Source organism: Lissotriton vulgaris, chromosome 4_1 (assembly GCF_964263255.1).
Source record: "Lissotriton vulgaris chromosome 4_1, aLisVul1.2, whole genome shotgun sequence".
NCBI classification, from domain to species: domain Eukaryota; kingdom Metazoa; phylum Chordata; class Amphibia; order Caudata; family Salamandridae; genus Lissotriton; species Lissotriton vulgaris.
In genome coordinates, this window is record NC_141691.1 from 338,307,547 (window position 1) to 338,331,045 (window position 23,499).

The window sequence follows — 23,499 nt, forward strand, 5'->3', positions numbered from 1 at the left end:
AGATTATTTTTGATTGCCGGGGTCCACGCACATGGGCGGGACTATTCACTAGATTATGACTATACAAAGAGATCCCCTACTACAGAAATATATTGACGTGGTTATTTCTATATGGCCTTTGAGGTTTAAAATTTTTTTTTTACTCTACTCTGGTTTATTTTATGATGGTTTTTGGCATTTTATATTAAAAAAGGTCCAATCCTTGGTGACGTTTTATACTGATAGGTGAATTATTTACAAAGCATGTTAGGCGTCAGGGAATGGCTCATCGTAAAACCACATTCTGACTCAATAATTTGGGATACAGTATTTGCTGGAGCCTGACTCAATGGCTTAGGAAACAATATTTGCCAGAGCCAATGACAGATACATTGCACTCTTAGATCCACAATATTGATTACGAATAATCATACAAGCTTGTTCTAGGGAGACAATGTCTCATATTGTCTTATCATGTACAGAAAACACATGTATTTCAGAGAAAATATTTCGTATGACAATAATGAACAGCTGGACTATCTGAATTTTGTATTACACTGAACGATGGTGCATATATTTATACAGTTCCAAACCTCATTCATTTTTCCGGAAACAAACGAGAGGACTGAATTTTATCAACAGAGTATATACTGGAGGACAGGTATTATTACAGAAAATGGTATAACTCATTGTTGATGTTGAGTCCCTTTGTAATGCTGCGAAGCCGACAAATCCATGCAGCTTCCCTTTGTCTAAGCATCTTAATTCTGTCTCCACCTCTTATTGGGGATTGAACATGATCTATGCCAAAAAAACAGATATTAGATTGGTGCGGATGGTTTTCCTGAATATGCATCGACACAGGATATCTGTCATCTCTATTTCGTATGGCTCTCACGTGCTCCTGAATGCGGGTTTTCAGGTTTCTGATACTACTACCCACATATATTTTGTCGCATGCGCATACAATAATATACACAGTGTAGGTAGTGTTACAATTGATAAAAGAATTTATGGAGAATTCCTTTTCAGTGTTATACTTGAATTTGGACTTTCTGTGTAGACCAAATTCACACATATTGCAATTGTTGCACATGAAGAAACCATTAGTGTGTGTCCGGCGGCGTGGGTGGGTGCAGTGACAAATTATCTGAGGCCGAGGTTGGCGAGGTTGTAGATCAGGGTGGCGGAGTTGGCATTGTTGTTGTTCTTGAGGTGGAAGTTCAGTTCCCCGAGGAGGATGTAGTCCGTGGCGGCCAGTGCGTGGGTGCTGGCGAGGTTGGCGATGGAGTCGCTGAACTGTGCCCGGGAGGTCTGTAGATGAGTGTTCCTCTGAGGGTGGTGTTGGGGGTCAGTGTGGATCCGGAAGTGCAGGCGTTCGGTGGTGTTGAGGGTGTCGTCCGTATGGGTGGAGACCTTGAGGGTGGACTTGTGGACGATGGCTATTCCTAATCAGATTCCATTGGCGCGATCCCTGCGGGTGATCTTGTAGCCATCCGGGATGGCCATAGCGATGTCGGGCGCCGAGGAGCCGTTCCACCAGGTTTCGGTCAGGAAGGCGACATCTGGGGTGGAGGTGTCGAGCAGGTCTCAGAGCTCGACGTCGTGTTTGCATTCGGAGCGGGTGTTCAGGAAGCCAAGCTATAGAGCTTTTTTTCTTCGCTTTTTGAACATAGCTAGGACACAGCATATTTTTGATGGTTTGTCCTCTCCGATATACAACCCTAGGTTTTTCAGCAATCGTCCCAGATGGCAATTTTGCTGATTGTAATAGGTGCCAATTTCGTCTCAGGATGTTGTATATATGGTGACTTTGTGCATTATATTGGGTTATAAAAGGGACAGTGTCAATTTGAGATGGAGTTACATTTCTTGGCCTGGAAACCAGAGTGCTCTTCCTGTCGCTTTTGTATTTTCTGTTCCGATTTTTTGATGTTCTCTTTGGAATACCCCCTTTTCGTGAAATTGATCTTTATTTGGTTTACATTTTCTTTAAATGCTTCATCAAGGCTGCAGTTGCGTCTAGCTCGTATCATTTCCCCATAGGGAATGGCATTGATGGTGCTCACAGGATGCGCACTTTCAGCATGCAATAGACTATTGCACGAGGTGGGTTTTTTAAACATGGTACTTTGTATTTTGTTATCTTTATGGAACAGTTTTAAATCCAGGAACTCTATACTTTCTCTGGAATATGCCATGGTTAGTTTTATATTGAATTTGTTGTTATTCAAATAAAGGTGAAAGGCAACTAAATCATCCACACTTCCATTCCAGATCAAAAGGATGTCATCTATGTATCTCGCATAGAAAATCATATTGTCCATCCATTGCATGGCCCCGTGTCCCCAGGCATGCTCCGCCTCAAACAGGCCCATGAAAAGGCCTGCATAAGACGGAGCAAACCTGGATCCCATAGCTGTCCCCTGTGTCTGTAGGAACCAAGAGCCATCGTGTAGGAATACATTCATTGTTAATACCATGTATGCCATATCCAATAACATGGTTGAGTGATCTAGATGGGAGGCACTTCTTTTATACAAAAAATGTTTCAAGGCCTTTTAATTGTTCATAACAAGAGTGATCACTTAACTGTCTCTCTATTTCACCCAGGTAGTCATTAATATCCATTAAAACAATATTGCCACCTTTATCAGCTTCGCGTATAACTATCCCTCTATCTTCTTGAAGGTTTTTTAAGGGGCCAAATCGTTTTTGGAAAGATTATAATGATGGATGCAATGAGAATGGCTACCATGATTGTCCTCAAGACGGTATAATTCAGATGTAACCTTTTCCAAGAATTTGTCTAAATCTATATCATGCACGCCTGAGGGTATTAATGTGGATTTATTTCTCAGACCACTATCAATGGTAGTATCTTCATGAATATTGAGTAAATTGCCCATTTCTCTAATATCAACATTGAGGTCATCTTCATCTAAAGTTGCCAACAAATGAATACCGTCCAAATCACCAATTGTTAAACCATGATCATCACTCCTGTTACTCAAATCATTAGTAGTGAGAGACTGATGTTCTGCAAAGTATTTCTTTAATTTGAGTTCTCACAAATTTATACAAATCAACATGTAAGTCAACATAATTGCAATTTTTACTGATACAAAAATGTAAGCCTTTTTGCAAAAGAGTGGTTTCCTTATCAGACAATTTTCTTGAGGATAAATTTACAATATTTAATTCATTAACAGGGCAGACATCATTTGAGCATACTTCTGCTATTTCCTGGACATTGTTTTGCTCTGCAAGTGAGTTTGAACTCCTGTTTTTCCGTTTCTGCCCGCCCCGTCTGGTTCTGCGTTTGAATTTTTTCTCTTATTCCCTAGCCTGTAACGTTGTACCTCCTTTAAAAAATGCGACGTTTGCGGAGTGGCTGTTGAGTTACTAGTGCCCTCTCCTGGATCGCTTTCTATGGATGACAGGGAACTATTACTGGTCGAGATGTCCAATGCTGTTATTGCAGTTTTATCTGTGATGGTGGGTTTGGTAATCGGTGTCCCCACCATGACCAGCTTGGCAAAACACAGGTTATAGTTCCTACAGGGACCCCGTGCTGGCACTGCCACAATTGACAGCCACTGTCCACACCGTCACGGAAGCTCATAGCTTGGCGGTCTGGAGGTGGTCATAAGGTGGTCTACCCACCAGCCAGCATTGAAATCCGGCAGTCAGATCACCAGATATGCAGGCCATTGGACTGCCAGAATGTGACAGCGGTCTCTGGACTGCCAAAGTCAAAATCAGGCCCTTAATAATTAATGCTCACCACAAATATTAATAAAATCTTTAAAAACCTCACTTCCAATTGCACATATTTACCATTATCTACAGTTAATTAAAAACAGTAAATAATGTATGCATAACAGAATAATATGCATATGAGGCAAAGGAATGTGATGTAAAGGCATGCGCTGCAAACTTAACTGCGAAGTCCTCAATCAAAGAAGCATGCTCACTAAAAATCTGCATGATTTACAAAATATCTAAAATATAACAATGTTTGGTTCTAAGACCACAAACATAGGGCAGTCAGTGTCCTTGTTCATACTATTAGGATCAAAGACTTGATGAGTTTACAGAGAAGTACCCTTCCCATCAATATAATTGTCCACCCACCAGATTTAAATGTGGGCATATCTTTGGAGTAACCACGGCAGAGACTACACTGTCTCCACCATGGTTAGACCGCTTTGACTGCCAGATGGAGTAAGAGCTGTCAGAGGTTGACCTGAATATCTACTCACCTAATTTAGATCGAAGGAGAAACAGATCTGTTGTTACTGACTGCCACCACCAGGAAAACACTGACAGTAAGCGTCAGTAAAAACTGCAAAATGCCACCCTTACCAGAGGCACACAGCAAAATTATAATGCATTGATAAGAACAGCATTGAAGGTGGTTCCTGTCAATGCATTAAATGGTTGTTGGCCAGACTGACATTTATACATTTGGAAGTCGTGAGCGACGGAGTCATTTATCCATCACCCTCGCAGAGGATGTCCAGACTGCCAAAAATTAATCGGGTTCAAATTTCCTTATGTCATGCAGGCCAGGTCGCTCCCCATGCCACACCAGTTGTGCATGTGCCTCCCCCCTGCTACCTCCTGCCTCGTGAGTTTGCCGCTGCTGTGCTGCGGTGAGCAGCTCTGCTGGTTCGTTGTCTCTGCCATACTTGTGGTTTTTGTGGTATTTGTATTTGTACTGTAACTGCATCATTGCCCTTTGTCTGTTCATTTTGGGCCCCCTGTTTTTCCAGTATCCCCCCTTTGCCTTCTGTACCCCCCTCCGTTATCCCACCCCGGCCCCTGCTCCCCTGCGCCTGCCCCCTTTTTGCCTTCTGTATCCCACTTGCCGCCCCGCTCCTGCCTCCTAGCTGCTCCTCCCTCCCACCTCGCTTTAAATGGCGGCATGGCGCCCGCTGCGCGGTGGTGAGAGCGACCCCTGACCCTGCTTGCAGGCAATGTCTCTACCCATGCCGCACAGCTCCACCAGTTGTGCCCATGTCTCCCCTCTACTACCTCCTGCCTCGTGAGTTCGCCGCTGCTGTGCTGTGCTGGGCAGCTCTGCTGGTTCGTTGTCTCTGCCATACTTGTGGTTTTTGTGGTATTTGTATTTGTACTGTAACTGTATCATTGCTCTTTGACTGTTCCTTTTGGGCCCCCTGTTTTTCCAGTATCCCCCCTTTGCCTTCTGTACCCCTCGCCATTGTCCCCGCTCCCACCGCTGCTCCCCTGCGGGTCGCCCCCTTTTTGCCTTCAGTATCCCACTCGCCGCCCCGCTCCCGCCTCCCAGCTGCTCCTCCCTCCCACCTCGCCTTAAATGGTGGCAGCGCGGAGTACCAGAGGCAAGCCCGTCTGCGCCCGTCCATGCCTGGACCGCGCCCAGCGCCAGAACCCCTGGTCCCCACAACTGCCACGCCACTAGACTCTGCTACGACGCCAGCACCCTCCATGCTCTGAACGCCGGCCGAGACCATCCCTGCTTCCAGGCCTCCTCGAAACGCACCCACGGACCTTTCTCCTGCCACACCTGCAGCTTCTTCTGCGACCGAGCCACCAAACCTCCCAGGACCGGACCCAACCACCTTCGCTGCATGCTCCTCAACACCCGCTCCGCATGCAAACACGACGTCGAGCTCTGAGACCTGCTCGACACCTCCACCCCAGATGTCGCCTTCCTGACCGAAACCTGGTGGAACGGCTCCTCGTCGCCCGACATCGCTATGGCCATCCCGGATGGCTACAAGATCACCCGCAGGGATCGCGCCAATGGAATCTGATTAGGAATAGCCATCGTCCACAAGTCCACCCTCAAGGTCTCCACCCATACGGACGACACCCTCAACACCACCGAACGCCTGCACTTCCGGATCCACACTGACCCCCAACACCACCCTCAGAGGAACACTCATCTACAGACCTCCCGGGCACAGTTCAGCGACTCCATCGCCAACCTCGCCAGCACCCACGCACTGGCCGCCACGGACTACATCCTCCTTGGGGAATTGAACTTCCACCTCAAGAACAACAACAATGCCAACTCCGCCACCCTGATCTACAACCTCGCCAACCTCGGCCTCAGATAATTTGTCACTGCACCCACCCACGCCGCCGGACACACACTGGACCCCATCTTTTCCACGAGCACCCACATCACCTACCACCACACCACCGAGCGCCACTGGACCGACCACCGCTGCATCCATATCACCTTCAAGAAACCAACCGCGCACCACTGCACCCAACTGCTGCCCCGCCGCTGCTGGAGCAAAGTCACCGAAGACCAGCAGACCACCACCCTCGCCCAGAACCCACCTACCGACCCCACCGACCCAGACGCCAGCACCCGCAAACTCAGACAGTGGATCAACGACTGCGCCAACGCCCTTGCACCGCTCAAGAAACACTTCAACAGTCACACTAGCAAGAAAGCCACCTGGTTTACCGACAAACTCCAGACCTCCAAACGTGCATGCCGGAACCTGGAAAAGATATGGCTCAACGAACGCACACTGAACAGCCACGCAGCCCACAAGGGCGCCACCTGCAGACATCACCAACTCATCAGATTAGCAAAGAGATCTGACTCACTGGACACCTTCTTCCACCGCACGATCGCTTACATCCACGACAGCTTAAACACCACGACCGCCCTGACTACGCCAGAACCAACCCCCCCTGCGAACACCACCCACACCATCCACCTAACCTCCAGGGCCAACGTCAACGACGACGAGGCATGCTAGGTCATGAACTCCATCCACTCAGGATCTCCGTCAGGCCTGTGCCCACACCACGTATTCAATAAAGCAGAAGCAGCCATCGCACCCCAACTACGAAAGGTCATCAACACCTCCTTCGAAACAGCGAGATTCCCGGAAAGCTGGAAGCACGCCGAAATCGGCGCCCTCCTCAAGAAGCCCAAGGCGGACCCCAAGGACCTCAAGACCCTCATGGGTAAGTTGTGCGCTTTACAAGTAATTTGATTAATTGATTGGTTTCAATCCAATTAAATTCCAGATTATTCTAAGACCTTCCCAGTAGTACAAAGATCTCATCAGATAAACTTGATCTCAGAGTGGACTGGTGACATTGGGATTTGTCCATTTGCATGCCCTAAAATATGAGGGAAATCTGCTAATGCACAGTTAAATATTTACCGGCTTGCTCCCAGCTCTCACCCACAACAATGTTATGGTATCACTGAGGACATGGCATCAAATAAATCAATATGGCTAATTGAACCTTTAAGAGATAAGAAATTATTAGGACTGCTACTGATGGGACCTTCAAGGGTCCACTCTAGCACTAATATCCTCTTACCGAGGTTTAATCAAATGGCATTTGAAAGACAGTGAATTCATATGCAATAGTGTGTGGTAGATTGTGTGACATTAAGGAGGTCATTAGGATGACATGGGTGGTATTAGGATGTGCCCACCACAGTGGCGGGCACATCCTGCATGTAAAGCACAATGCTTAAAATACACTTTTACATTTGCATAATCAAAGCGGCAGGCACCGCGCGGTGCCTGCTGCTTTGATTATGCAAATGCAGGGGGATACCACAGGTACCCCCCATGTGCACCCCCCTACTCTCTTTCACTCTGGGGGCCCGCACGGGCCCCCAGAGTGAAGCCCGCCTGCCTTTCCGTGGCAGCATTGCCGCCACGGAAAGGCATTGCCTAAAGCACATCATAATATGGCTGGCGGTGTCTGATAGAGACCGCCACCATATTATTCCTTTTCTGCCCTGCCGCAAGGCGACCGGGGCAGAAAAGTGGCGGGCGGTGTTTCACTCCGCTGCGGTCCACCCCGCCATTGTAATATGGCGGGGGGATTCAGGGAAGGATGTCGGGCGGATCGCTCCCGCCAGGCTGGCGGTGGCTACCGCCAGCCTGACGGGGGGAATCCACCTGACATCCTAATGGGCCCCTAATAGTCAATAAAATACACTTTCTCCATAGTAGTCCCAAACATGCATCCATTTTCAATAGTTTAACCAGTACATTTTTCAATTCATAAAACATTAATCATTTCAGTGGTCCAATGTATAGCTTTGAGATGTCCATTATTTTCCTTTGGGGTTTATTTTAAGTCTATACCTCCTTTATTTTATATGAGAGAGTGTTACAATACCAGTGGTTGGCCATGTCTGAAGGGGGACTTGGAGCTGGAGTAATTTACCACTGCTTTGGGGGTCTTTTTGGCTGACTGAGTTCAGAAATGCAGTTTGTGTATAGAAATGGGCTTACACTTTTGTAAACTCTCCCTGAACCCTGCCTAATCCCCTCCTTACTCCTCCCTAATTAATTTCCTCCCCTTTAGTCATAAGTATTCCCCATTTTCAAGCCACTCCTCTATATTACCCTGACATTAACTACTAAGAATGTATACTAACATGTTCAGAGACTCTGCAGTCAGTGCAGGGATCTACACAGCCACAAAAAGTTAGGAGCAGCAGAACCTCCACACAGCATGTGAATGGCATTTTTTGCTACGTTAGTAGTACAATTTTAGTTTTTTAATAGGTCCCGGAGTTGGTAATAGTGGGACCTATTTTACATTAGTTGAGATTAGGCATAATCAATTGCTTTATACAAGGTGTCATTGCAGTACTGCAGCTCATGCACACAATAGATGTGGAATGCCCTATCGGCATACCTTAATCAAAAATGCACATCAGTGATGCATATTGATGTTCATTGATAGCCTGTATACAGCCAACTTGAGTGTTGTGATATTCACTTGACTTTTCATGAATGCCAGACTCACAAGTAGACACTCCATGGAGGATGCTCACTCCTATTAGAATCCTGATTTTCTGTTGCCAGTGCATGTGTCTCAATTGCCCTCATGTGACCCAGCCAATGGTAGTTGGTGGTACTCTGCAGGATTTTCCCATGGACGGTGCTTCAGGGTATGACACCTGAGTGTTCTTACCTCAATATATCCAGAGGAGACATGTTTTTTCTATGAACCTGCTAAACGGTGATGTCTCCGACGGCAAGATCTTAACCACAATATCCTTCAATTCCAGGGTAGATTAATTGATTTTCTCCAGACTACCTGTTTTTTTTAGATATAGCAATGGCTAATGAAACTATTTCTTTTAGAAGACTTTCTCAAGAGTACTGATTCTGCCTCAACAACTTTGGTGCACAATGGAAATGCACACTATGTGTTCTATATGTGGCAATATGCAATGCAGAAGTATTGAATTTTGGTCCTTTACTGAACTGTGGATGAACAGAGAAATGTGAATTATGTTTCTCAGCTCCCTTAGTAAAATGTGAATTATTTTGATCGGTTCCCTTGCCTCCTCTTATATGTATTTCATGTTCCTGGTCTATTACTATATATACCTGACATAATGCTATTGCATCTCTCTACACCTTTCCATCAGATTTTTCTCCATCTGATTGCCTCACCCTCTGAAAATGTTTATGGCAAAATATACTTTTCACACTAGGCTTGCTGACTACTCTCTTATTTTCCATTAGAGTGCTCGTTAGTTGTGCGTGAGCTGATAGCTTTTTGCCCTCTCTCAGTAATAGCTGGAATGCTTGCAGATTTATCTTAGATTTGTATTGTGGTAGCTGAACAGCCCTTTCAATTAATAGGCACCATTTGTTTTTATAGGTGGGTGCACATTTCCATATATTGTCCATACCACTTACCTAGTAACATTATTCTTAAATAGTATGCCATGAACAAAAATCTTTGAATTTCACTTCTCCCAAAGAGGCACAGAAAATCTTCATGTGAACTTTACCTGCAATAATTTTCAAGGAGTTGACACCATCATTCTTTCTGTACCATATATCACTATAATCTTATCATTAATTAGATGTAATTTTATTTTTGTGTAACTCTGTTCCACACAACAAGGTTTCTCTTTTTTTTTTGATTTAAGGATTTTTATTGAAAAAATAAAGTGGCATAAACATTGGCAGTTTTACAACAGTGCTGAAGAGAGAGAGGAAGAGAAAAGAGAGAGGGGGGGGGCGGGGGGGGGGGGAGGGGGGAGTTAGTGTGGCTTCTTTAAATGTTCGTCGAGTTGTTTCCACATGTGCTCTTGGGGCGTGTGTTCTTTCGAGAGGTTGCCCGTGATGTTGTCTGCTCCTCTTAGGAAGGTGACCCAGTTGATCCATGTTTTGAAGTTTGCTTTCGCCGTGTTCGTAATGAGAGCGAAGGGAAACTTACTGTAAGTATTATACAAATACAGGAGAGAATTATTTCACCTCATTTTGAAAAAAACAGGTGTTTATTCTGTTCCTGAGAGCGAAATGGCAAAACAAATGGCCCCTGGACCATTCAACATCACTTACGATATGGACATTTTTATGTTGAGCATCAGCGCGCATGCGCTGTCTGCAAGACCTGTTGCCATTGATAACACAATGTTTTTCCCACTTGCTTCTTATCACCGCTGTGCCTCTTCTTTGTTGCCTCCTAAGTCATTCACTTTGCTGGTACATCACTTCTGTTCAGGTCTGAGGCGCACTAGTAAAGTACAGTTTTCTTACGCTTTCGGGTTTTATCTGTGTTTGGGAGGACTAATTCTTCAATCTGCCTTTCCCTGCACTTGAAGCGCAGTTTGTGACTTCGGTACATGTAAAGGTCATGCCAATTATTGCATCCAAATTATACCATAAGAATGAAAGGAACATTGGTGGCACAGAAACCAATCAGCGGGCGCTGACGTTATTTTGCGTTTTTCTTACCAAGCGGGGCTGCAAGTTTTTTTCCAGCCTCATACTTGTGAATACGTTTCGTATTCATCATTGAGTTCTTGAAAAACGAGCTCTAGAAAATCACAACGGCCTGTGCTACATTTTTAATGCCCTGTAACCACCATTCGACCTCTGGCTTTCGGTAATAGGAAGACGGCTATTATGTAAAGCAGATCTGGTTGTTGACTAGTAAGATGCCTGCAATGCTGTATGGCTTGAATTGCCCCATTCTAAGATGGCTACTGTTTGGAAACCATTGGTCAGTGATCCCATTTCAAAATTCCGCTTCTTTCAAAACTGGTAACAGCTTTTACAACGCTAATATTACATTGCAGTGCTTTTACAACACGGTTGTTACAACAACCGCAATGTTAGTACGCAATACCTTAACATCACAAGTCATTAGAACGACTTGCTGTACTAGGTGCTAAGGTATTGGATATGAAATCTAACACCTTCCCTGCTGTTGCGCAAGCTGGAGTAGGAATAGTAAACAATACTATTTCTAGGTCCAGAGTGCCCCCTACAGCAAGTTGTTTTAATGACTTGCGATGTAAAGGTATCACGTACTAACAACGTGGTCGTTGTAACGACCGTTTTGTAAAAGCATGCAATGTAATAACATATGTTGTAATATGGTATATTTTTCGAAAACAGTGTCTCCAGCTACGTACAAGTGGTTTTGAGACCTTTCCCAGACAATAATTCCATCAATTTTGCTCTTTTCACCATTTTCCGTCAACTGTATTTTTATTTTGCTTATGTCTAAGCTCTGACAGAGAACACGCAATCGATAAAGACGTTACACGACAAAGTAAATGATCATCATGCACAGTACGTAGACAATTTATGACATCTGAGTTTCTGAAACCAACCACAACTTTCATATGGATCCTTGCACAGCACCTCTCACTTTGCCGGTATGTCACTTCTGTTTCCAATGCCTGTTTGGGTTGCTTTACTCCTCGACTGCACACATTGCCAACAAGCATTTGAAATGCAATAGGACTTGCTTTTATGAGAGATTGAGCTATTGGTGTTGTAAATGACAATGCCTTTTATTTATGTTTTGATTTTTAAAACATACATAAAAGGCATTGTCATTTACAATGCTAATAGCTTAAACTCTCGCAAATGCAGGACCTTTTGCATTGCAAATGCTTGTTCTTTGCTGAAGTTCTACAAAGATAGCAAACCTAAGGCTACAGATCTGTGGCTTTTAGAAGCATGTGCTTTGAGCTTGGTTAGTAAAATTAGGAATTCTGCCCTTTCTTGGCTTAGCTCTCTTACACACTGGATTCCAATGCAGTCTTTATAGGAGAGCAGACGTTGTCTTCAAAGATAAAGTAAAGATGTGCCTTGTGAATTATGGAAATGTTATACTTTTACATGGTTGGTGAGTTGAAGAGTTTATAAAAGCACTTTTGATCGCTTGCTTCTAAGACACTGTGCTTGCATTAAAACGTTCTAGTGACAGGAAGAGTGTGGTGTCATCAGGTGAACAGGCCGGTTCAGCCTATCACTCACTACATGGCATATTTACTAAAATTTCACGCAATGCGGGGTAGCAATCAAAGTTGCTGCTTTGTGTGAAACAGAGAGCAGAATAGCGTCATATCTACTAGTAGATGGCACATGTCTGCTCTGACCTAGCACTGGTGCACTGTGTGCTGCCTAGCGCCAACGCAGGCACTCTTCAACCATACTACAAGGGAGCCTGGGTTATAGGCAGGAGTGTTTTTGTGCAGGAACGAACATCTTTCTGCATAAAAACAATCCAAAGAGGCAAATCCTCTTTCTATGTGTGAATCAGAATGCATCAAGCATAGAAAGAGGAAATAACAAAGTCCTCGTTACGCCATAATCTGGGAGGTGTACCAATTTGAAACAATGCAAGGTTTACAAACCATTGCAAATCTGAAATTGCATTGAATCCACATGTAGAGGCACAGGAACGCCATTCTCCACCCATTGAACACCTACCAGCTTGAAATGTAACATAGCACAAGGCATGGCGTTGCTTTGCATTTCTTCAGAAAGCCACGCAAGGTGGCGAAAATCACCCCTTGCGTGGCTTTGTAAATCTTACTGAAGCTTTTACTTTGACTTTTGCAGGAGCTAGTAAATCTGGGCATGAATTCCTAAGTGACTTCCTCAAGGTTATTTAGTTTTATTAAGAAAGTCTTGAGCATCAAAGCATTAAGGTAGAAACAACCCCAGGGAAAAATATAGAAATACTAATCAGTTATTAAGAACAAGAGGACCAAAGTCTACAATCATTGTGTAATAACTTTAAAGATAATGTGTTCAAATGTAGCTATAACTGCTTTAAATGCTTTAAGAAATGTTTAAAGGCACTGCACTACTTCTTACATGTTTGTTTTTTACAGGTTTGGCTGGGACTTCTTAAACCGATAACAAAACAGATTAAAAGTAAGTACTTTAAATGTGCAAACAGTGTAGTTATTCCTGACTGTCAAATGGTGGTTAAAAAAGAATGTCACTAATATTTATGTTTAATACGGCTACAGAGTTCCAACTGGACGTTATAACTTGCAAGGCAGGGGCAATCAAGATAGCAACAAACCTACTCAGAGATAATTATGGACTATCATTAACGTTATAAAAACAATAGCAGTAGAAAACGGAATTGGTAAGCCACAAAGTAAAATATTCTTATTCCAGACCTATTTCCAAAAGTAGATGAATTTTATGACAATAGAGATAAATACCATTTTGTGATTCACAAAACCAACAATGGTTACGTCTCGTGCATTTCACTTTAGGTAGGTGCACTGGGCATCAATAAATTATATTGTGTTATTTTTTTATACAATGTTGCTGTTCTGATACACACTGATTGGTCCATAGACATGCATAAATAAGCTGATATAATTTAAGAATTTAAGCAATATTTGCAATTGTCACCATATCATTTCACATCATGGATAATAGCGAAAGACATAGAAGAAAAACGTGTGACACATTGAAATGTGACTGCCATCCATTGTTTTGTCCCTGCACTATACCAGAAACGTCCCATCACTTACGCTTCTCTGCTGAACCTCTGATCAGTACCCCTTCTCTACAGTGATTGTCATTCCTGAGCCCTTCAATCCAAAGCATTACAAAACCAATCTGCCCAGGTGGCTTGGTGATTACAACATGTTTGAAAGACAATTAATTGGTTTCTTGCTTCGTGAATTAGGCATCACGAATGAAAGAATGCATGGGTTCCTGTTTTCTTACAAAGTACCCCAAGGATAATAACTAGAAAAGAGGATAATTTTTACTTTTTATTTATAATACAAGGCACAGAAGCAAGGAATGTCTGCAGCAGGTTCCATGAGCTGGAATAGCTTAAACGAGTTCATGGATAACATGCAAAGTTTTCGTGATTTGCTGGTCTTCAAATTTTGGAGTAGCGCTGTTTAGTGGGATCGTTGTCTTCCCATTAGTGAATGGTAATTGCTTCTAGACACAGAAGAATTGTGATGGAATTCATTTCAAGATGGCAGTGGATACAGAGGGCTCTTCTATAGTAACCTAGTGTTGGGATGGCTTACAAACATCAGATGCATCAATCGATAGGGTACAAAAATCGTGTTGCAAGTTGAATAAGATTCATAGAACTTACATAGTACAGGGATGAATGCATGACTAGGCGGTCTAGGGTACCAATAGGCACTTGAAAGGCCTAATAAACATAAAAAATGGCTTACATAAATTAGAAATAACAATTAAACACTGTGTGCATAGACAATTAGATTTGATTAACTGTTTCTACAACTTTAAATTAAGTTTAGATTGCCGGGCAACCATTTTGTCATGATTTTAATTTATTGTTTTACTGTTAAAGGTCATACACAATACCGCAAGTGCATGCAAGCAAAATAAACATGTATCTGAAAATAAACAGTAGTTCGCCAATAAATCTTAAACGTTCTTTAAAACATTAACGGAATGTAAATTATAAAAATAAATGAATACAGAAGTCAGTTAAGTCATAAAAGAGGAGGAAAGGTACAAGAAAAAAATATCAATAAGATATAATAAACCAGCAAAGTTCATAAGTAGCCAAAAGTGTACAAAAGTACAAAAATGATAGAAATCGCTATAAACGAATACTTTGTCTGCTTCATTGAGAGCTGCCCTGACTGGTAGGCTGTTCTTCTTCCAGGTTACAGTGCTCAATTGTCCCTTTAGCTAGGATCGTGCTATACACAGTCATACAAGACTCCCAAGCAATGATGGAGAGAAAAGTGCACCACAATTTTTCAAATTCAGAAACTTTCGTTTCCATAAGAAAAGCTCATGTTCCTTTGCTTTGATTTCCAGGTAGGCCCCTTGCATCATACATGGACCAGTTATTAATGTTTTCATAATATAGTGGTTACCAGTGTGTTAAATATGAGTAAAAGGGATATGAGTGGCCGTTTAGGAGACAATTGTACCTTGGAGTAAGTATGACTACGGGGCGGTGTCCCACTCTGTCCTCGAGTTAGGATCATCATTGATGAAACTATGGTATGCAGACGGTGTGTGTCTACGAAAAGGGCTAGTATAGCTTTTTACGAGTCCCCTATCAGATAGTGACAAAACTAAGAGGGTACTTAATTATAACCTTTGTAAGGGATCTGTATACTGATTAATGCAATCTACCATGCCGGGCGCCAATCTATGGCAGAAACATTGTTGATCAACAGATAGGAAAATGGTGTAGGTTCTCTCCCATATACCCTTATATGAATTTTACCCTGCCAAATGGGATCCACAGTAAAGGTATCGGATACCCACTTAGACAGTTTTAGAGACTTATTTTCTCTGCTTGAGGGATCCCTGTCTATCATTTTCTTTCTTTTATATACTTTCTTACTCTTAGCTCTCCTCACCGGATGTTGGTCTCTGTCAGGGAGTCACAGCAGCCCCATGATGAAGCATGCCACTCACTGAATGGGGGAGGGCGGTATTTACATCCCTTTGTGATTCCCAATTGGTTTGTCACTTTCATCTCTTGCCTCCTTATTAGGGCTTGGTGATCACTTGTGTCATATATATATATATATATATATATATATATATATATATATATATATATATATATATATATATATATATATATTTCCTACTGGCAGTCGCCAGTAGGTAGTTATAGTTAGGTTTTTTACAATGTTAAATCTCAAAATTCTATTTGGAATAACTTTGGCGCCGGTTGACGAATCGGCCTGAAAATTTCCTCAAAATGGCCTCGTCAAGCTCCGGTCCTTCCCTGAAAGTTTGGGGGGGATGCGTCAAGCGGGGGCTGAGATAAAAGGGGGGTCCCAAAACGCGTTTTCCCCATGTTAATTTCCATAGGGCGGTCGACCTCACTTTTAGCCCGAACGGCTGAATGGATTTACACCAAACTTGGCAAAATTATAGGGACTGGTAGCCCGATGTGCCTTTGCTATGTCTCAAGATATGTGCTCCAGTGGATTTTGAGTAATTTAGGTTCAAAAAAATATATATCTATAGGCGCGCCCCGGTACGCGCACCGGGCGCGGCACGAGACTTGCGCACGGAAAGCTGATTGGCTGTCGGGTGTCTGTAAACATTCTAAACAGTCCGGAGCGGCCGCCATCTTGTGTCTCGGTAGGATCGAGACACAAGAGGTGGCCAAAACAAAGGGGGAAATGACCATAAGGGGGCAGAGTAGACCCTCCCTGACCCCCTAGGTTTGATGTGGGGGCTTTAAAAGGGCCCCGCGGGGCCAAAAAAAAAGTTTAAAAAATTTACATTTTTTGCGGGGGAAGCGCCCGGTACGCGCACCGGGAAGCGGACCGGGGAGCGTACTATGGGGAAAAAAGAATGATAGACTTTTCAAAAATCGTATGTTTATTAATTGTTCTTTTTGTTGTTTTTTTTTTGTTCTTTTTTTTCATTTAAGTACCAACATGTAGGTACCAATGCAGAGTCTAAAATTTAATATACACTGTCTCCTTTGTAGATATCTTGCATGTTGTTACAGAAGTTATTGTGGTATATGGAATTCATACCATAGTCTGTCAGGAAAGCAGAAACAATATGGAGGCAGGAGATGATAAAGATGTTAAATACACATTGGAGATAATATAGTGGGAGAAAGGAAGTAACTATGAGCAAACTTAGAATGTAACACAAAAAAGTTGCACAGTATATTTTAAGTCTCACTTTATATTATATCTATTTTGGTACTATTTCATAATTTACATATAAAAAAGAATAATGTCTCAAACAATTTTTAATTTTAAAATTTTAAATTTATTGTTGTGATTTTTCAAAATCTAAAAGAATTTGCAACATTAATTCATCAGGTATGTCCTCCTTTTCATTCCATGATTCAATTTCTTCTACACATTTAATTAAGTCTTGGTCTAGAGTGTGATCCAAAAAGTCTATTTCATCTTTGTATTCCTTAGGTTTGTTTTCCATATTAATTTCAAATGAAATATTAATTTCATTTTGTTGTCCTTCCATTTTCTTGCTGTAAATTGCATAAAAAATAAATATATCAGTAGAGATAGGGCACTGGTGGGTTTAAGTTCAGACAGGTACTTGTGAGTTTTTAACAGTGAAGTTATCTTTGGGCAGTGTATGGTTTCAGGCAGGAAGTAGAACTATTAAAAAGTGCCTGTGATGAAGCCTAAGTAAATTCATAATTATACCAGAGAAGCCTAACTCAATCCATAATTATAATATACAAGCCTTTCTCAATGTCTAACTCTTACAGAGGGACAGTATATAACTATCTGAAAACGTTTTCCCAAATTAACTTAAAGTGCATAGCATAGTTTTCCTTTCAAATTAACAACTTACCTTCTTCAAAGTAGTTGAAGTTTTCAGTCAAATTTTTTTCCAAATGTACCTTAGGCAGTGTTAGTCAAAATGGCTGTGTTTCCCTCTCATTTTTCATATATATTCATGTACTTAACCAATCAAATGTCAGCACATAAAAGTACAAAATGTAAGTAACATTTTAATTGGTTGAAAATTCAAACAGTTTCATATGTGTTTTTGTCATGTAAATTACCTCAGGATATTTAGACAGGGCTACAGCCCAAATAGCTCAATGGAATACCACCAAATTTGGGTAAATGGTAGGGACTGCTTTGTAGTAGCGCGTATTCTATATTTGGTGTAAGTGTCTCCAGTGGTTTTTCTGTAAATTTTTTGTTGGTGCGCTGACGGGACGCGCCCCGGTACGCGCACCGGGAGCGCTCCATAGTGAAATATAAAAAAAAAGAATATACTTTTAAAAAAATATATATATATTAATATTCAATATAGGATTCATTTTTAGAAAAACATACCTTTTTAAGCTATAGATATTTGCGGAAAAATAACCTTAGAAATTCTCTAAAAAACACATAGGTATGAGGCCCTATAAAAAGTTACGAATTAGCAGTTAAAAAACCTATGAAATTCACTGAAAAAACCATAGGTTTCCCACCAGTTATAGTTAGGAATTAGCATTTTAAAAAAACCTATGAAATTCACTGAAAAAAACATAGGTTTCATACTAGTTATAGTTAGGAATTAGCATTTAAAAAACCTATTAAATTCACTGAAAAAAACATAGGTTTCACACCAGTTATAGTTAGCTGGAAATTTTACTGACATAAAACCAATGAAATTCCCACGTTATAGTTAGTTGGACTCACTATAACTTGCGCGTGTAATGCACTGCTGATGACATCACATATTACATCACTCATGACATGGTGAGTGACATCACTCATGACATCACTGATGACACCATCCTTGTGACAGTGACTGACCTCCTTTCACTGTAAAGTAACCCTTGAAACACATATTCAAAAATAGAAACTAACATTTACAAAAAAGTGGAGATACCTATACCAGTTACAACAACTAATTCAGTAATTCCACCATTTATATACACATCCACTCATTCACCAACAGTTCTATATAGTCATTCATACATATACTCACTTATCATATGTAGTGAGACACCTTTACATCCGTTAATACACCGACAGTCTTCCAAAAGTTGCTCACACACATACTCACGCATGCAAATAAACTATTGAACATCCATTTTTTTGCATATACAGCTATACACACACTACCACCTTACTTCTAAGGAAACTTACACATACTTACTCTCTTAAACAATCACTTATAGAAACACATACTTATTAAAACAAGAACTCTTTCAATCTCTCACTCTCACATATACTCACTTATATACATCAATACTCACATATACTAGATTAAAACATATGTAGTTACTGATAAAGACACTAGTGAGACAGTCATTCACTTACTAACACATACATATACACACTCATTCACCCATACAGTCCGGCACATATGCTGTCTTCAAAACACATACAAACAGTGAGTCAGTCATTGATGCATCTATGTGCTAAGTAATACCCCAACCAAATCAAACAGACAATTATAAAGATACTAAAATCTAATAACCCATATACACACTCATGTAGCTACTCACCAACCCATGCAGCCACTTATACACAAAGTGAAACACTGATACAAACATTTAAATATTTAAACAATACTCGCTAATATATGTATTCACTATGATACACTAAGCAAATTAAACAATCAATTTTAAAAAAAAAAACATCCATTAAGACACTTATTTAAACATTTATTCTTCCATCGACCTTTACATATACATATATAAAACATGTTTATTTTTCAGAAAGACACACATTCACTAGATGCAGTGATGTCATGAGTGATGTCACTGACCATGTCATGAGTGATGTAATATGTGATGTCATCAGCAGTGCATTACACGCGCAAGTTATAGTGAGTCCAACTAACTATAACATGGGAATTTCATTGGTTTTATGTCAGTAAAATTTCCAGCTAACTATAACTGGTGTGAAACCTATGGTGTTTTCAAGTGAATATATATATGTATATACATATATATATATTCACTGAAAAAAACATAGCTTTCACACAGGTTATAGTTAGGAATTAGCATTTAAAAAACCTTGCAAATTCATTGAAAAAACCATAGGTTTCACACATGGTATAGTTAGCTGGACATTTCACTCATACAAAACCTTTAAAAATTCCCCCGTTAAAGTTAGTTCAGTTAACTATAACTTGCGCGCCCGCAATGCACTGCTGATGACGTCACATATTACATCACTCATGACATGGTCAGTGACATCACTCATGACATCACTTCTTCTTTCTTGTACCTCAGTCTACTGAGGCACAAGATGGCTGCCAACAATTTCTGGTTTGGAGTGTTTACAGACCGTTAACAGCCAATCAGCATGCAGCTCGGGAAGGTACACGTATGGTACGTGTACCGTACGTGTACCGTACACGCGCCTAGATATATATATTTTTTTCTTTTGATTTTCTCAGGAACTACTAGAGGGATTTACACAATTTGAGCAAAAGCGTGATCTGCGAATCAGACTCTACCATTTTGCCAAAGTTTATGTAATTCTGTTCAGCAGTTCGGGCTGTAGTCGCGTCTAATCGTCCTATGGAAAATAACATAAAGGGAAAACACATTTTCGGACCCCCCCTTTTTTCTCAGCCCCCACTTGACAAATCCCCCAAAACATTCAGGGAAGGAGCGGAGCAGAGCAGGCCATCTTCTTTGAGAAATTCGTGAAGATTCATTCACCAGCGCCAAAGTTATTCTCAATAGAATGTTGCGGACTTCCTATGGAAACTAGGTCCTAACTATGACTACCTACTGGCGACCGCCATTAGGTAATATGTAATATATTAATATGTATATATGCACAAGCACTTTAAATAGTCCCCCCTCCCACATTGGCGTCATGTGACCAAGGCCTCTGTGAAGGCCGAAACGTTATGCTGGCAGGGCGAGCTTCCACGAATAAAAAGTAAATCGCTCACTGCATTCTTTGGGTCAGCTCCTCTTTTCTCGCCTTGAAGTGCTCCGGTGTATGTTGGAGTTCGAGGGTTTCTGGATTGGGTGTGCTGCATACCTTCGACCGGTTTTTGGCTTCTCCGGTCTGAGCTGACCCCTCCTTCACTTCTGCGGCGGAACGGCAGGAAGCTGCGACCTCTGGTGCTCCGGAAGTCATTTGTTACTCTCGTTGGAGAGACACCGTTCCAGCCCTCGGACATTCGCATTTGATACCAACGAGCTGAAACCGGGAGCGGAGCAACAAGATGGCTGTTTTGTTTGTTTATCCTTTCCCGCTGCAGCAGAGGTGTCGGTCACACAGTCCGAAGAAGGAGCACATTGCGGCGGCCTCAGGGCATGAATCATTACAGCAGGCTGCCTTGAGTCCCGTGAGTACGCATCAGCGTCTATATATTCTTGAAGCTTTTTCGCCATGTCGGCTGACGCCAAAAGAGGGAGAGAGCTGGCAGCCCTTGATTTATTTGATGACTCCCCGGCTGGGGGGTCAAGCGTGACTACGGTAGCGAGTGCAGGCAGTGAGGGCGGCACCACCCTACGAGACAAATTAAAAAAACTAGAAAAATTGATGCTCAAGGAACAAGGCAAATGGTGGGAACACCGGTCCCTCAGTAGATATTTGGAGGTGAACCGGGTTCCCAGGGGGTTAAGGATCATGCTCGCTCCGAGTTATGAGGCTCCGGATCCAAATAGGTTAAAAGACTGGGCCGAGTGCAACCTGGAATCCTCCCGCCCCCTCATGACCATTTTGGTTCAGTATGCGAAAAGTTATCGGGCAGCCTTGGAGGTGCAGATTGATGAAATCAATGCTGAAATAGTAGCAATGGATTTGGGCAACTCAGCTGAATATATCACATTATCTGGATTGGCTGTGCTGTATATATATATATATATACATATATATATGCATTCCATCTGGCCCAAGTTGGAGGCTCCCGGGTGCCCTGGGGCGGTGCACGCGAGGCGCAGCAGGACCCGCTGCGATTAAATAAATTCAATTTTTCTCCTTGCAGAGAGGTTAGTTCCTCGTGCACTCCCGTGTGACCAATAAAGTTCCAACCACATTGGTTTTAAGTCGATTGTAAGTTTTTATTCAGCAACCATAAACACCTTACGCGTTTCGGTCTCTATGGAGACCTTGCTCACAGGTTAACTGAGTCGACATTATTTTGACATTTAAATAAAGTGAAAAGAGTTTTTTTTAGAAGTTACATCACTTCCTGTCTCTCGCACAGGCCTTGTGGGACATGTAGTTTCAAATAACTGATGTTTCCATGCTCAACAATTCAATGCATTTGTTCAATTTTGTTTCATGATTAGCACAAGTTGCAAACAATGTTTAAACGATAATTAAGCCCTCCAGTGGGCATTTCAAATTTCCAGCGTGTCCATGCCCAATATTAGCGCACATTTATATACATTTATGAAATTTAATTCCAAGAATTAAAGCAATTTGACCACTATGTTAAACAAAAAATAAAGCCCTCTAGTGGGCATGAACGCTCAGCGCAAATTAGGCCCATCAGTCTCTAAATCTTCGATGCTAATTTCGTCATATCAGAGTTATTCTAACATGTCCTAGATGAGGGAAAAATAAAGAGTGAGGGTTTCGTGTAAGAACAATTAAGTGCAAATTAAAATGAGGCAGGGTAGGTATCAGTTGTTTCTGATAAATGTTTAGATACAGTTTTAATACAGTTTTAAAGGTGGCAATGTAGTTCTTCGTCCTGATTATGCCCATAGGGGCTCGGAGCTCGAAAGTTCATAATATGTTTGGATTCTTTTTGTCTCATCACTTTCTCACGGTCTCCACCTCTTTGATTAGGTCCAACACTTTCAATTCCATAGAAGATTAGAGCTTTCCAATCTCCTTTATGTTCCTTCTCCATATGTTTTGCCATGGCGTTGCTGCGGTCCGAGTTAATAGTAGCTCGAACATGCTCCAAAATGCGAAGTTTCAGTTCTTTTTTGGTGCTTCCGATATACTTTAAGGAGCACGGACATTCTAAGGCATATATGACAAATTGTGTTTTGCAATTGATTAGTTGCTCAATCTTCCAAGTTTTATTATTTGCCATCTTTATTTCCTTGGTTGTTTTGGCAATGCAACAAACTTTACATCCAGAACATTTATAAAATCCTCTGGGTCTCCGCCATACTTCTGGTTTCTTTTGTTCTTGAAAATGACTATGGATAAGATTGTCTTTCAAATTTTTTGCCCTTCGGTAAGTCACATTTGGATGATCTCCCACTATTTCAGCCACTTTAGGGTCCATACGTAGAATATGCCAATTTTTTCTGAGAATTTTGGTGATTGCTTGGTTGGCCGTTGAGTGTGTGGTGATGAAGCTAATTTTGTCTTCTTCCTCATCATCTGATTTTTGTTTATCTCTGAGCAAATCAGTTCTTTTTATGCTGGAGGAGCGATTTAAAGCTGTCTGAATCCATGCTGAATTATATTTTCTTTTCTCAAATCTTTTTTTGGCTAGATTTTTGTGTTTATGCCAGTCATCTTCGTTGGAACAAATCCTCTTTATTCGGAGAAATTCTCCGTATGGAATATTCTGTATTAGGCTTGGTTGGTGAAAGCTCTGAGCATGTAAGACCGCATTTGTTGCGGTGCTCTTGCGATGTAATGTTGTGTGTAATACATTGTCTTTCACAAAGATCTCCGTGTCTAGAAACACAACCCTTGAGTCACTGATTGTGTACGTGAAGTTTAAACCAAAATTTGAATTGTTTAGAATTTTAAAGTAGGTTTCGAATTCTTCATTTGTTCCCTCCCAGATTAGCAGCAAATCATCTATGTATCTTAACCACGCTATGGTTTTT

General features: G+C 41.7%; 1 protein-coding gene across 1 annotated transcript in view; it reads left to right on the forward strand.

Moving 5' to 3' along the window:
- The window catches only part of FRMD7 (FERM domain containing 7), a 443,576-nt gene that overhangs the window by 135,245 nt on the left and 284,832 nt on the right, over positions 1 to 23,499 (forward strand). Inside the window, exon 2 of the mRNA XM_086966767.1 lies at positions 13,127 to 13,169. Coding sequence (XP_086822893.1) covers positions 13,127 to 13,169 — 43 coding nt within the window. The remainder of the gene's footprint in view (positions 1 to 13,126; positions 13,170 to 23,499) is intronic.